At 37.9% G+C, this 15,818-nt stretch overlaps 1 protein-coding gene and 1 long non-coding RNA gene across 2 annotated transcripts in view; one reads left to right on the top strand and one right to left on the bottom strand.

Annotated features, from left to right (window-relative positions):
• The first annotated feature begins 826 nt into the window (after positions 1–826).
• Positions 827–15,632, top strand: LOC127499927 (uncharacterized). The gene is made up of 4 exons (XR_007926220.1): positions 827–1,312; positions 14,823–14,868; positions 14,981–15,084; positions 15,485–15,632. It is a non-coding gene; the product is annotated as an uncharacterized LOC127499927 (long non-coding RNA).
• The window catches only part of tnfaip8l3 (tumor necrosis factor, alpha-induced protein 8-like 3), a 55,700-nt gene continuing 46,231 nt past the window's right edge, over positions 6,350–15,818 (bottom strand). Inside the window, exon 2 of the mRNA XM_051870643.1 lies at positions 6,350–8,750. Coding sequence (XP_051726603.1) covers positions 8,188–8,750 — 563 coding nt within the window. The 3' untranslated portion in view covers positions 6,350–8,187. The remainder of the gene's footprint in view (positions 8,751–15,818) is intronic.

The raw sequence follows: 15,818 nt of genomic DNA, 5'->3' as shown, positions 1-15,818 counted from the left end.
TATGCATTTTAGTCTAGGACTAGCTTAAGCCTTGTCTGTGAAACCGGGAGTATAACTCGTAATTGCAAGTTTATATTACAATTCTGAGAAAAAGTCATAATTTGAGATAAAAAGTGACAATACCTTTATAATTTTTTATTCAGTGGCAGAAACAAGCTTCCATAGCTATATGATTTTTTGATGCTGTTCACTTTATTTAAAAAACTTCTTTTGATTCAACACCATTGTATTAGGTTTCTGGTTCAAATTCAATTGCTTCATGTTAAATTGACTTGAAATGATTACTTTTTGACTTAACTTGATGTTTTCATATTAAAATAACATGTTTCAATCAAGTAAACACAACCAGGACTCAATCAAACAGGACTTTCACTTCCCACCATGCTTTGCAAAGGGGCTGATCTGGGAGAGTAAATAATGTTGAAATAAAGTGTTATTTTAAGCAGTTTTTAGCAAGATGAGAAAATGGAGAGACTTTTTAATGTTTACTGTTCTATTATGTTGGTATTTAAAAGTTTCTGTTATGTTCATAGTTTTGGGATTACCATTGTGGTAAAGTGTTGAGCTGGTGCTTGGGTTGAGGACCTGCTAACAAAAATTGAAGTTGTTTTAATAGTAAAAAACAACTATGGGCATGCCATGGATGTAACAAAACTGTCTTCTGGCGAATACCTACCAATTAAAGTCTTTACAGAGTAAAGAATTAGTTAAAGTATTATTCTTAGATAACTTGTAAAAGTTATAAAAATTGATATCGAATGCATTCACTAAATAAACTAATCAATTAAACTGAATTACTTATTTTAAAGGGGTGGTTCATTGCGATTTCACTTTTTTAACTTTAGTTAGTGTGTAATGTTGCTGCTTAAGCATAAACAGTATCTGCAAAGTTACAGCGCTGAAAGTTAAATGCAAACGGAGATATTGTCTTTTAAAGTTATGACAGTTTAATGCCTACAAAAACGACCGGTTTGGACTACAACGAGCTTCTTCCCAGGTTGGTGACATCATAAACCCTGCAATTGATAAACACTGCCCCCGGGAACACGCAAAAAAGTGGGCGAGGCCATGTCGCGTGCATACAAGTCTTCTTCCTAGGGACGCTGGACTTCGGGAACAATGTTTAAAATGTATGTTTAATTCTGTTCCTGACAATTATAATGCTAATTTAGCTTTCTGTGCTGCACATTTTATGGAAGACAGCTTCCAGAATCTACATGAGTTCAATGCTGGATTTGCACAAAGGCTATTACTGAAAGATGGAGCAGTTCCCACTTTAAAAGCAGAAGCTGCTGTTTATGGGCCCCAACCTGTAAGTATGTTTTTTTTTTTTTTTTTTATAAAGTTATATAGTTTCTAGGACGTAAACAAAGACCAATGCAGTTTGGCTTCGCTAGCCAGTTAGCTAAATTATATTTCATACTTCTCCAACAAACGCCTACAAACACTAACAAACTTCTATGTAATCACATCAGCGAACTTCTGTTGGTGTTTGTTACCGTTTCTGTTAACAGTGTACAGCATTGTTTCATTATGGCTTTTATGTTGTGTTTACCCACATGCTCGTTCATGATAAATTAAACCATACCTTTACAAGAATGCTACTACTCAGTCATGTATTCAGCTACAGTAAAGCTTTAATCAGAACACTATGGGGCAGCAGTAACATTTACAAGTCACAGCATATCTAAACACTTTGACACAAATACAAACAAAAATAAACGTCCATTAAAAGCCATGCTTACAGAGGTTCTGCTTGTCCCTCTTCATCATTACTGCTGTCTGGGTCTGATTCGGGCGCAAATTGATACGGCAATATTGACGCCATTATTCACATTACCACAGAAGCAAAGACTGAACTTTGACCGAGCACATGCATAGACGTCACTTTCCCGCCGGAAAGATGGACTGAGTGGCAAAAGAACCTGCTTCATGACTGGATTTAATAGGGAAAACTGCAAAAACGCGAGTAAAACAAACGTTTACACTAAAAGTTGGGCTCGAAAGTGTTCCTTATCATGTCGAAGAAACCTAATCCATGGATAGACATGCAGCCAGGAATCGTGTTTCCTGACATTTATATATGCCTGATTTCGACGCCGGGGAAATACATAAAGCAAATCGGCCTGTGAACGCTTTATATAACTACAACATAGGTAGGTCTAAATCAGAGTGATCACTTATATCAATGTTATACTATTTCGTCATATCGTCCAGCCCTAAAACTTGTATAGTTTTTGTCAGTGTTTATTTAAAAACACCCAATTATGCAGAATATAAGATGGTAAATATTTAATTGATGAGTTGTCAACACAATATATAACAATACAATATATAGGGTATGATTTTTACCCCAAAATCCAACGTTTTGACACAAAATGATAACCGCAAAACATGTTTCTCTGCCTGTAGTCCAGCTGTTTCTGTGAATTGCAGCGACCTTTTTGCTTCTTTTTTCTGTAGCTTTCAGCAGTCTGTAAAAATATACCTCCAATTTTGTGTCAAAGCTATTTGTACAGTCAATCGCAAAGCTCTTTCCCAGTTGGGTGTGTTTTTCGCGGCATTCACGCTGAAAACCAATGCTGCCACTCAGTGGGCGTAACCCCAGTCATAACGGTCGACGGTGACGTCACGTGCATACCCTCTATTCCGAATCACAATACACTGGGCCAGCTAACCAATCTGAGCCCATTGCGTATTTCTGAAGGAGGGGCTTCGTAGAACCAGGAACTCAACAGAGCGTTTTTAGGAGAAGGGAAACAGCGGCGTAGAATAAAGGTAAAATATATGAAAAATACGGCATTTTTAAAAAAAAAACGAAGCATTAAAACTACGCCCCATAAACACAATCAAGCCTAGAAAAAACAAAAAAAACAAAACACTAAACCACCCCTTTAATTTTTGTTTGATGTTAATTTTAGGATAATTGAACTTAATAGTTTTGGACATATTAAGAATGTTAACCTGAGTCAACTAAATGTCAATGAATTAACCTTATGAAATACACTATTGAAATAAATAATGTTAATTAAATGCAACATAACCCTAGTTACGTGGAACCTGTTGACATAAAAAAGTTAAGTAAATCCAACGTGTCATTTTTTTTTGAGTGTACGTCACATAGGGAAGAAAAAAAACTTGTCACAACTTCTATTTCATGCTGAGGTGAATAAGGGAGGTCTTTTTTATACAGAGAAAGATTAAAAAACAACAAAATGGAAAGGTTGGTACTCAAACTATAACCAAAGCAATCTTTTGTTCAAGCATGCTATAAAATCTTCTTAGCAAAATAAAAACGATCAAGGTCTCAAAGAGAGTGACAGAATCAAACTAGAACACATGTTTGCAAGAAAATATAAATATTAGCCTATAACTAAAACACTCAAATTTTTATGACTACAATTTAGAAAACATTGTGATGATATCATAAAGCAATAATTTATTTCACTAACGTACAAATTTAAGACACTTAATCTTGCAGTGAAAACATCTTTGAGTGACGAATCAAACATCAGTTTGTAATTGATTTGAACCGCTACTTCAAAAAACACTTCCCCTCCCCGCTTCCCCGAAATCAGCGAAACCACAGCTTTGATCAGCGCTCTGTCATTCATCATACTAAGGTTCCCCAGTTAGTGCATACACTGTGTGGGGGTTGATTTGTAACATGTTGATGCCTAACAGCCTGTCATGTCTTTCTATTCTTTAATACCACAATTATTTCATTTCTGGGCGACCCGACCCATGCTGTCTGCCACTGCAGCTAAATTCGGGCTCTCAGTCACACATTCTCGATCTGTGAAGCCACTGTGTGGGAGATCCGAAGCTGTTCGAAAAAATTAGTGTCATTCCTCATTAGCAAGTCCAGACAGAATCTGCTTATGTATCTCGCTTTTGTTTTTGGTGAAATATGGCCCTGAAAAAAGTTTTTCTTTTTCTTTCCCCTACAAAGTCAGTGGGGTTCAAAACAACACTGGACCCCACTGATTTTCATCTCAGTAAAGTTCTGAGGAATTGTGTCTTACGATTTTGAAACAACATGAGGGTAAATGATTTTCAATTTTGTGTAAACTATCCTTTTATCATGTTTAAACAAATGGTCCAGTTCATCTCTGTTGTCTGTGGATATTATGCTGTGATATCCTCTTGGCAAGTTCATACGAGTTTGAAAATTGTATTACAACATCACTTGTGTTCAAGTGATTTTAGTCGGAATTAAATGGATTTATGGCGCACATTTATATTTCTCTTTTTTTTTTTTCACTTCCCAACAAACACAAGAAGCTTATTTAGCACTAATGCAACATGACGCTAATGAAACCAAAGGAATCACATTAGATGTGCAACTGATGTTTTATTCATGTAATTTATCATTCCTGAGTTTCCACAGAGAATGATGGGGAAATGGGAAACATTTGGTCTCCTCATAAAGCTAAATTAGTGTTTTCTGGCAAGCTTTTTACAAAATGTGTACAAACTAAATTGTATCATCAACATTCATACAGTTAGTACAACATATTATGATCAATAACAATAAGCTTTCGTCATAATTCTCTATTTGACAAGCCCTGTTTCCCAGTGATAATTATGACTTCATGTGCGCTCAACTTGTCTCATTCTGACATGACTTCAATGAGGCTTTGGATGATGTGTCTAATGGGAGTGCAGTTAAATCACTCTATTCTACCAAACTAAAGACACATTTCATACAGCACAAAGAAGTTCTTGAAAATATGGAGCAGATCCTTTTAAATAGAAAAGACTATTTACTAACCATGTCTGTCAGAGCTTTAAAACTTCCTTTTCTACTAACATAAAGAGTTCCTCTTTTCTGAACACATAAAGAGAACAGACTGACATTTCTACATATTTGAGAGACCAGGTTTGAAAAGCATTAAGACAGAAATGAATTGAAGACAAAGAAGCTTTTAACGACAAACATCTGGTGAACATTTCCTGTATTACTTGCCTTTCATTCACTTTTAAATGTGACTATAGCACTCATTGGTCCAAATTCACTCTCATAACTACAGTATGTGAGCCAAGGGGTCAAGATTTGGCTGGTCGGCATGATCCATTTTGTTCCCATTTGGTAGATGTTGTAACTACACAATTATGTAGCAAAAAGCTTCTTTCTCCATTGAAAGCCATTTAAGTACTTTGACAGCATAATAAAACTGACTCGATAATGTAATTTGTGGTGCTTCATGTGAAAGGGTGTTCCCTGCAAGCTCTTTTGGCTTGATTTGCTCTCTGCAACGCTCTGAATGGTGGAAATTTCTGTACAGCATTATGGGTAATAGAGTAATTGTAGTTGTACTGCCTGTGAAGATTCTCATGTATCCAGGTCATCCTTGTTGTGTTGTTCTAGCGAAAGCCGGGTGCACGCTGTATGATTTTGGCCATAATTTCGGCAACAAATTTGGGTGACAAATTTTGTGAATTCTAAAAGATTCCTCTGATCCCAGGCCAAAATCTGTAGTCTTTGATCGCTAGTTTGAGATGTTCTCTGATAGTTGATTAATGACCATTGCAATCAAATTTTATGACAATTAGTGCGACAACAACAAACCACCACTTGCTCCACTCACACCGTTTTCATTCCCAATTCCCACAAATTGATATTTTTGATGAAATCCGAGAGCTGTCTGACTCCTCCAAAGACAGCAATTTAACTACCACTTTCAAGGTCCAGAAAGTTACTAAGGACAGCATTAAAATAGTCCACATGTCTGCAGTGGTTCAACCTTAATATTATGAAGCGACGAGAACACTTTTTGTGCGCAAAAACAAAAATATCTTTATTCAACAATTTTTTCATTCTCCTACGCTGTTTACGTTCAGCGCTTCCAGGTTCTACAGCTCTCGGATTTCATCAAAATATCTTAATTTGTGTTCCGAAGATTAACAAAGGTCTTACGTGTTTGGAACGACATGAGGGTGAGTAATTAATGACAGAATTTTCATTTTTGGGTGAACTAACCCTTTAAAGACAACTGAGATCCCGCAGACTGACATGGATTACAACAGGGATCACGTTCGTCTGACAAGCAATAATCGTAAAAGACTAAATCGTGTGCACTCGGCTTAACTGAACATATTTGTTGAGTAGAATAATGTTGCGTTCCAATTAACTCGTCCATCCAAATTCCTACTTGGAGAATTGCAATAAAACTGTTTCTAAATTGCAACAGAATGGATTATGGTTGGAGGAAATATATTGAAGTAGAAATCCATATCTGACCTAGTATGGACCACAGCATAGGCATTCTAACTTGCTAAATAGTATGGACTAATCAAACACAAAGCAACCACAGTAGTTGAAATGACAAAAAGACACTACAGGAAGTTCATATGGATCGTTTAATGACAGCTAATAGTGCTACACTCCGGGGTTACTGAACAGGATTATGGAATAATCACATTTCTTTCCTGCATGTATACACACATTTACATGCTCTGAAACATCAGGATCTGGAAAAACCAAGCACAGGATCATGGGAGCTGCTATGACACTGAGTCATTACAAAGGCAAAAGCCAGAGAGACCAAAACCCCAAAGTTTATTTACAATCTTTCTGCTGCACTTCAGTTGTGTTTATTTTTGGCGAATGCTCTGTTCAACAAAGGTTTGCGCCATATATTTATTGAACTCTAAATGCTTTTGCAATCTTAAAGGGATAGTTCATCCAAAAATATATAAATTCCGTCATCATTTACTTGCCTTGTTTTGTTTCAAACCTGTATGATTTAGAGGTGATGTTTTCCATACAAGAAAGTGAATGGGGTTGGACTTCAAAACGACCTAATGATATATTTAAAGGTGCAGTGTGTAAATTTTAGGAGGATCTATTGACAGAAATGCAATATAATATACATAACGGTTCATTATGTAAGGTCTTTACATACCACTGAAAACCGTTATGTTTTTATTATCTTAGAATGAGCCATTTCTATCTACATACACCTTGGGTCCCTTTACATGTTAAGTCGCCATTTTGCGCTGGCATGTTTCTACAGTAGCCCTAAATGGACAAACTGCTCTACAGAGCGTGTTTTATCACTATGTTGTTCTTCTTCTTTGATGGTGTTTTAGAGGCAGCTTGCATCATCACTACATTGAATACGCATGAAGAAGAAGTAGTAGTAGTAGTCTTCTGGTTTATTAGAAGCAGAGATCGTTCTTTGTTAGAAGTAAGAAGAAACCTCATTGCTTGACTGGCTACTCTCTTCTGTCTCAGACTACGACATCTTTGTCCTGCGTCGGACACCGTAGCTTCTCTATGTGCTTCGAAATGGAGGGGTGAGCGGTGGACTGAGCAATTCGCAACCTCACCGCTAGATGCCGCTAAAATGTACACACTGCACCTTTAAAGTCATTCATTTCCACATTCAAATAGGTTGTGGGTCAAGGGTCAGGTTTGCCATTAATAATACCAAATTACATTGTTTTTCTGCATCTTTCGTAACTGATTGAGTTTTACCAATTTTAGTATGATGAAAAATATGTTGTCAGAAGGGGAAATTATCAGTGAATACTGAAATACAAATTTCAGTGGATTATTTTTATGGTACATTTACTTTTTTGTTACCATTGATTTCATTTTACAGAAAAGAACACCTTGAAAGATTATGCTAAGTACCTCATTTGTGTTTCACAATAAAAATAAAGCCATACAGGTTTGGAACATCATGAGGGTGAGTAAATGACGACAGACTGTTTATTTTGTGGAACTATATCCCTTTAGCTTTCTAGTAGATTAACTGGACATCTTAACTGGTTCTTAAAGACATACAGAAGAGAGCTAGGGTTGCATTGCTAGGCCATTCTTAAAGGATAGATAGGTAGGTCAAATTTCATACAGTGCATATAAAGGAGCTCGTAATTTAAAACGTTCCTGCAATTGCACACAAAGGGTAGGTTGTCGGGACGTCGATTCATTCAGGGTTTCCACTTAAACCGATTTTCCTCAAACAATCATCCAGTACGTTGACAATACAGACCAGGATTTGACTTTAATCTGCTTCTAGGTGACCATCCCTACAGGTTGGGTTACAATCACATCATCAAGTTATCATGACAGCCTATATTTCAAACCAAAACCAAAAAACACAAGTTGTGTAAAATCACTCAGTTCGCATCCCAGCAGCCTGATGGAGTCTCATCTGACGAACTGTGAACTGGAGGTTAAAGTGTGCCTTCATCAAGGAGTTTGTTTATCCCGTCGCAGATCTTCCTCAGGTTAAGTCTGTATTCTTCAGATGGGCCGTACAGCTCGGTCAGGAAATCCACGTCTGCGAAATGGTTGAAAACATGGTCGATTCGCCCGTGGGAGCGCATGGTCAAGTGGTGCTCCACCAGCTCGTGGAGAAGGTCCCTACATTCCATCAGCAGCTCAGAAAGAATGCCGCGGTCGAACGTGTACTCCACCTCGTAAAAGCTCACCACCGTCATGGCCGCCTGGTTCATCTTCTTTTTGAAGCGCTCAACGGTCTCCATCTCATCAGAGCTGAACTGGTGGTTTCGGTAGAGAATGCCAATTTTCAGCGCAATCTTGATGACATCTTTGATGATCTTGTGGGCTTCCTTTTTGCTCTTGGTGTATTCACGACTGGCCTTGTAGAGTTCGTCCAGAATCTCGCTGCTGGTGTCGTCTGTGAGGAGGTTTGCCACGGCCATGGTGGCCATTTTACTCAAGATCTTCTTTTGGGCCTGAAGGGCCAAACTCTTGGAGTTGAAGCTCTCTTGCCCTATAAAAGAAAAATGGACAAAGAAAACAAAAAGCAAAGTTAGCCACTCTCTCCCATATAAATCAGTTTGATGTCAACAATGTTCGATTTTCTAGAGAACATTTTTCTGTAAATGGGCTGCAGTGTTTTGAGCACCCAGGTCAAGGACGGTCTATCTACCGTGCTGAAAGGCTTAAAACATGAAACATTCAAAACATTCATCTGTCTTTCAACATATTTTGCTCAAAATGAAGTGAATGTTTTTTTCTGAACCCTGATTATTGATGTAACCTCCATTTAGTTGTCGTCAAATGAAATGTTCTAACATTTTTAAAAGACTGATACATTCCTTTGCTGTCGGATTCTGTAAGTCATTCCATCTTCACTCTTTTAATTTCAAATTTGAATGAAATGATGACAGAAAAGTCCAAAGTAAGACTTAGTAAAACTTAAAGAGGTTGTTCAACAGGAAAAAAAATTAATAATCTATTGATTGAAGAATTGATTTAATTGTGAAAAGTGGGAAGCGTGAAGAGGCTGAAAAAATAAGAGTGCTTAGTGACATCAAAAAAGGAAAATCATTTGAGTTTGAGCAAGTTTTGATGAAATATTACAAAGACAAACATTGCCACTCATTTTATGTAACACAATGACGTTAATACATTATTTAAGAGGAACTTTATTGAGCCACTGTAGGTGTGTCACCATAACTGTATTGTGTGCAAATGGATGGCAGCAAAGCTGTTGATTTACTGATGATTTATAAAGTGTCTAATGGACTGTGATAATACTAGAACAAGCTTCCTGGTCAGACTGTTCTGTTTGACACTGTGGGCAGTACCCAGAGTTCCTCTGGCTGTGTGAGAGCTCTTAGTGTGTTCATTCTGCTGAGGTTTGCTGTCTGTCTGATCTGCTGTTGTAGAGGTGGAAACAGTACGTTCAATAACTCAATAATAAGATTTAGGCCAAAAATAGGAGAATGAAAAAAATGGAGTGTGTTTAGAGAGGGCTGAGTTTATGGACCTGGCAATGAATCTCATGCGGGATTCTGTGATCTGGGAAACAAACTGATGATCTAGTTTTGGCAAGTTTCTCCTCTGAATCTTTATATTTGGTGAAATACATGTCACAGTACATTCATGGTAAGACTGAAATACTGGAAACAACTGATATGAACACAAGTACCAGTGTTTTATACAGATCTCTGTCACCCTTCACCATGTGTTAATGCATGTTAAAGGGTTAGTTCACCCAAAAATGAAAATGATGTCATTAATTACTCACCCTCATGTCGTTCCACACCCATAAGACCTTCGTTCATCTTCGGAACACAAATTAAGATATTTTTGATGAAATCCGAGAGCTTTCTGACTTCTGAAAGACTGCAACGCTATTACCACTTTCAAGGCCCAGAAAGGTACAGTATTTAAGACATTGTTAAACTAGTTCATGTGACTACAGTTGTTAAACCTGAATGTTATGAAGAGACGAGAATACTTTTTGTGTGAAACAAAATAATGACTTTATTCAACAATTTCTTCTCTTCCACGTCAGTCTCCTATGCTGTTCACGTTGTAAACACAGTGCACAAAAAGTATTCTTGTCTCTTCATAACATTAAGGTTTAACCACTGTAGTCACATGGACTATTTTAAAGATGTCTTTACTACCTTTTTGGGCCTTGAAAGTGGAAATAATGTAGCAGTCTATCGGAGGTCAGAAAGCTCACGTATTTCAGCAAAAATATCTTAATTTGTGTTCCAAAGATGAATGAAGGTCTTACGGGTTTGGAACGACAAGAGGGTGAGTAATTAATGACAGAAATTTCATTTTTAGGGGAGCTAACCCTTTTAGGTATTAAATACCTTCAACAACATACATTTTTTAACATAATTCAATTTTAAGTAGGCTACACAAAATAGTTTGTGCTTCACTTTGGTCCTGTTTACACCTGGTATTAAGATGCTTTTTGGTCTATCAGATCACAAGTAGGCTGTCTTTTGCGCTGTTCGAATACATTCGACCACATGAGCGTTTACACTACGAAGGCAATCCGGTTGAATGCATTTTTGACTACCTCTGGAAGTGGTCAAAAGTGGACAAGCTCAAAATGTTTTAGACCCAGTTTACACCTGTATTTAGCGTCGTCCACTTGTGATCCAATCGACCAAAACACATCTTAATACCTGGTGTACACAGCGCCTTTGATTCAGACAGCACTGAATGTGATCCTGTGATTCAGTATGTTGATTCAGTAACTGCTCTGATAGAATCAGAACCCCTGTCCCAATGTGCATATCCATCCTAAATAGTATGTGAGATTAGAATAAGTGCTTTAAGTATTCCAAAGCATAGTATGTTGAAAAGTCCATGGTAGATTTTTTAAGTATGGATCTGTGCACACTCTAATGGCTAATATTGCTCAAAAACATTAAGCAATGACAGACCCACGACTGGCAGATCAACATGCTACTTGTTGTCTCTCCAATAAAGTAGGAAGAATTGCTTAAATAGTGTAAATTTAATTAAATAAAATGTGGAGTAAGTACAGTATATGAGGATGTTAGTTGTAACAGAATGATTGACATACTAGTTTACGTTGACAGAATGTACGTAACCATGTGACATCACAATTTTATGATAAGGTAGTATGTCCCAAAGTTTGCCTACACTTCTGCTACTTTTCTGACTGATTCAAGCACTAATTCCTGAGTTTTTTCGAACAATTAATTAAAAGAACAAGCTCTTTTTATGTTGGTGAATCAGACTACACTGTTCGGGCTGGATGCAAAACAAAAACATGAGCACATTCACGAGGACAACTCAATAGAATGATGTGTTTTCTTGCCATTATTTAGCCTTTTTTAAAATTCACATTCAATTCACCTACAAGCTCACAATTTGGGTAACATTTATTTTGCTGTAGCTCTGTAGATTGAGCAGGGATGAGAAAAGTACAGGAAAACACTTGTGTACTGTTCACTAATTTCTGAGGAAGTACACACTTAAATGTCTTAGTGAAGTACATTTTAAGAGCACTCATGGTAGCATGCTGTGGAAATGTTTTCTTTGTCTAGCCATGTACCTCTTTTTGTACATATTTGTGCTATATTTTTGTGCCATCTATAATGGACCTCTGAGTTAGAAATCAATCAGGAACTTTAAAGCACATGCTGTCCGGAAAGGGTCTCCGCAATAAAAATTGGAAAACTGTGCTATTAGTTTAGTTCAGAATGTGTTTGTCCATAATTAGGATTTAGACCACATTTTATGTGAGTCATTAATGCAGAACTCTAAATAAACCCAAAGGGATCACAAGCTTATTTCAGTTAGGATGCTGTCTTAGGCCCTGCTTACATCTGGTATTAAGATGCATTTCTCAGTGTTAAATATGTGTAAACAGGGTCTAAAACAGTTTGAGCTTGTACACTTTTGACCAGATTGCTTTTGTAGTGTAGACGCTCATGTGGTTGAATACAGTCGAACAGCCACAAAAGACCGCCTGCATGTTTTAAGAATGTATGCCAAAGCAGTCGATTCTAAATTCGATTGTTGTACCAAAACACACAGATCTCGATCAAAATTGCCATTACCATTTATATCCTTTCCATCTGCATCCTTCCCCGCTCGCTCATAAGAAGTGTAATGGCTTCATTCATTCAATCATATTTGTGTACCACTCTCTGCACTCCCTCGAAAGTGATGTAGAGTGTGACAAAATAAGAGAGGAGTGTCTAGACCAGGGGTGTCCAGTCATACTCCTGGAGGGCCACTGTCCTGCATAGTTTAGCTACAATCCAAATTAAACAAACCGGGGGTGCTCCTCATTTCTTATTTGTGAATCCTCATTAACTTGCCTCGCATCTTAGCTCCACATCCATAGGATGTGAGGGAAGGATACACCTGTGTATCCTCCTCGCTCATGACTCCTCAGGAAGCTTCCTTGCGGTGCAATTAGAGAATTGAGAGGACCTTGAAATGGGACCTGTTATGTCCCTTCTTACAAGATGTAATAGTCTCAGGTGTCCCCAGAATGTATCTGTGAAATAAATACCCCACAGAACATTCATTATACCATGTTGTAAATGCCCATTTTTGAGCGGAAGGAAAAACATGTTGTTTTCGTGCATGTATCTTTAAATGCAAATGAGCTGCTGCTCCCCACCCGCTTTCCAGAAGAGGGTGGAGCCTTTACAGCTTTTGCCTCGGAATAATACCAAAAATTAAAACATATGTTTAGGTTTGATTATCATCTCACATGACATTGATGAACATGGTGGACTGTGTACAGCTCACTGAGGGCGGGGTCTATGCTAATAGGGCAGAGTCTGTCAGCTGTCGTGGGTGGGCTCTAAGCATTTTGTGACGTCACAAAAGGTAGAATCTGCAAACGGCTTGTTCTGAGACACTGCTTATGATTTATGGGGGTTAATAAAGAGGAGTGGGTGGATTTTAACCATTATAGGTTGGTTGTGAACACACACTGCCGACACATTTATGTTCAAACACCATGTAAAAGTGAATTTTGAATAATAGGTCCCCTTTAAGATGGCTGAGTTCAATCAGTTTCCAGGTCACAGGCTGGAGGACGAAGGGGCGAAGAAATGAGGAAGTATCAATTTGAGTATTGAGAAGCACCCCTTAACCAGCTAATCAAGATCTTACGAAGCATACTACAAACATTCCAGGCAGGTGTGTTGAGGCCTAACCCTAAACTCTGCAGTTTGAACCGCTGGTCTAGGCAAAATCCGAACACAAGTGCATGTTAAGTCCACATGTAAATGGTAATGCGTCTCAGCTGACCACTTGTGATCGGATCACTGAAAACGAGGTGTAAACAGGGCCTTAGAAGGTAGCTGCCGAAGTAGACAGTAGATGACAAGGCAGCTCGCTAGGTTTGGGAACAGAGCTATGTTGACCGTATAAGGCCATCATAATGTGTAATATCTCAGAGTGTGTGGGTATATCTTGGGCTAAGCTGGTGAGATGGCACAGGGAGGAGGGTATTGTTTTGTCGTGTTTATCTGTAGGAGGCGTGGGCAATCTGAGAGCAAATTTTATTTAGATGCATCCAGGTTCAAATTACACACTACAGACGTGATTAACATTACAGAAACAAATACAGAGAAGCTGTTCCGTCCTGGAAACCTCTACAGAGGCTCCGTCACTCTCGTTTACTGCCTCACACAAATCACTGTTATATGTCAGCGGGGTGGTCTGGAAAATACGTCATTTGAGAATGCCACTGAATGCCACAGAATGACACGTGAATGCCACACAAATGGCTGACCAGAGCTAAATTCGCACCATTTCTTATAAAGAAAGCCAGAGTGAAGTTCACTTCTATGCACACACGTCTGGCTGCCAGGTGAGATGACCGAGGCATGACCTTTAGCAAGTGTCTCTGGCAGGAAAGATGATGTTCACTCTGAATGACAAACTGGTGCATACAGTTGTTGCTCCTGTAGCTCAGCTGGTAGTGCTTGACACTGGCAGCACAGAGGTCCCTTGTGAAAAAGAAGTACACTTAGCATACTTTTAAAAAGAATGATGTAAAAATAATGTTTTTGGAATGTTCTTATAACGTTATTAACGTTCTTGTAATGTTTAGAGAAAATGTTCTGGGAACAACGTTCTTGGAACATCTTTAGGACGTTATTTGTAATTGATGAACGTTCGCATAATGTTGATAGAAAACGTTCTTAGAACAACATTCTCAGAACGTCCTTATAATGTTATTATTTTCTGAATGTTTTCATAATGTTATCATAAAACATTCTGGGAACAACGGTTTTGGAACGTCTTTATGACGTTATTTGTAGACTACTTGATGAACGTTCTCATAATGTTGATAGAAAACGTTTTTAGAACAACATACTCAACGTCCTTATAATGTTATTAGTACTTATTTTCTGAACGTTTTCATAATATATCACGCACGAACATTTCTGGCCTCGCATTTTGAGCTGAATCACGGGACTCTCAATTCCTGACGCCACTGAATCGAATCTTTTTGGAATCGTTTACTGTCTTGACTCTCGAGTCTGTTCTTTCCCCTCCCTCACTGACTGCAGCTCTTCTCTTGTGCGCGCAGCAGCAGAGAGCGTCCCTTATCTTCTGAGGCTGAGAAAACTAAAATGGTAAGCGTGAATTCATAATACTATTTTAAATAACATATATGCCAGAACGTAACATCAAAATTTCAATGTTGTATCTTTTTTTATTTTTTTTTTTCCAAACTGTTTGTTTTAGCCTGACGTTGCGAGCCGTTCGTTCCCGCTCCTGCTCCATTCAAATCTTGCGCGCGCTGACAGGGTCCGGTATTTTCATCATAGAGAGATTTACATCATAAGAAGGTAAGTGTGAATTCACAAAATAATTGTAAATAACATGTTTACATAACACAACATTAAAAGTTTTTCAGTGTTATATCATTTTTTTTTTTGTGAACTGCATTTTGTAGGACGCTGCCTTTTAGTTATTGCGCGCGCTGACAGCGTCCTGTATTTTCAGAGGTTTATATCAGACGAAGCGATAAGTGCAAATTCATAAAACAATTTTAAAAAGTTGTTACCAAAACATAAGATTACGCGTTGTTGATATAAATTGAGTGTGTGTATGTTGTAAAATTAGCTAGTTTGGTAAACTGCTAACTGGTACTTAGCAACTGCTACATACATTTATAAGAAGTTAGCTATTAGTAAAATATTCTATTCTAATATGCTTGTTATCTTATTTCTCTCTTTGACAAATCAGCAGACACTTTCTTCTGAACTGTCCTCAGAGGCTTCAAATACAGCACTGAAGAAGAGCTGCAGCTGACTTGATTCTTGCTGCGCTGAGAAGAATCTGCTTGAAATCACAGCAGAATTAATGACATCGCTGTGAAATCTTGTGAGAAGCGTTCACATTCGTCGCAGAATTCTCTGTTAAACCACAGATATCAGATCAAACGGTGCCGCTGTGGACACTGTTTGATCTGATATGATACCTGATATTTAATCTGATATCTGTGGTTTAACAGAGAATTCTGCGACAAATTTAACCTAAATGCTTCTCACAAGATTTCACAGCGATGTTATTAATTCTG

Source organism: Ctenopharyngodon idella, chromosome 18, assembly GCF_019924925.1.
Source record: "Ctenopharyngodon idella isolate HZGC_01 chromosome 18, HZGC01, whole genome shotgun sequence".
Lineage (NCBI taxonomy): Eukaryota > Metazoa > Chordata > Actinopteri > Cypriniformes > Xenocyprididae > Ctenopharyngodon > Ctenopharyngodon idella.
This window is presented reverse-complemented; position numbering and strand designations above follow the sequence as displayed.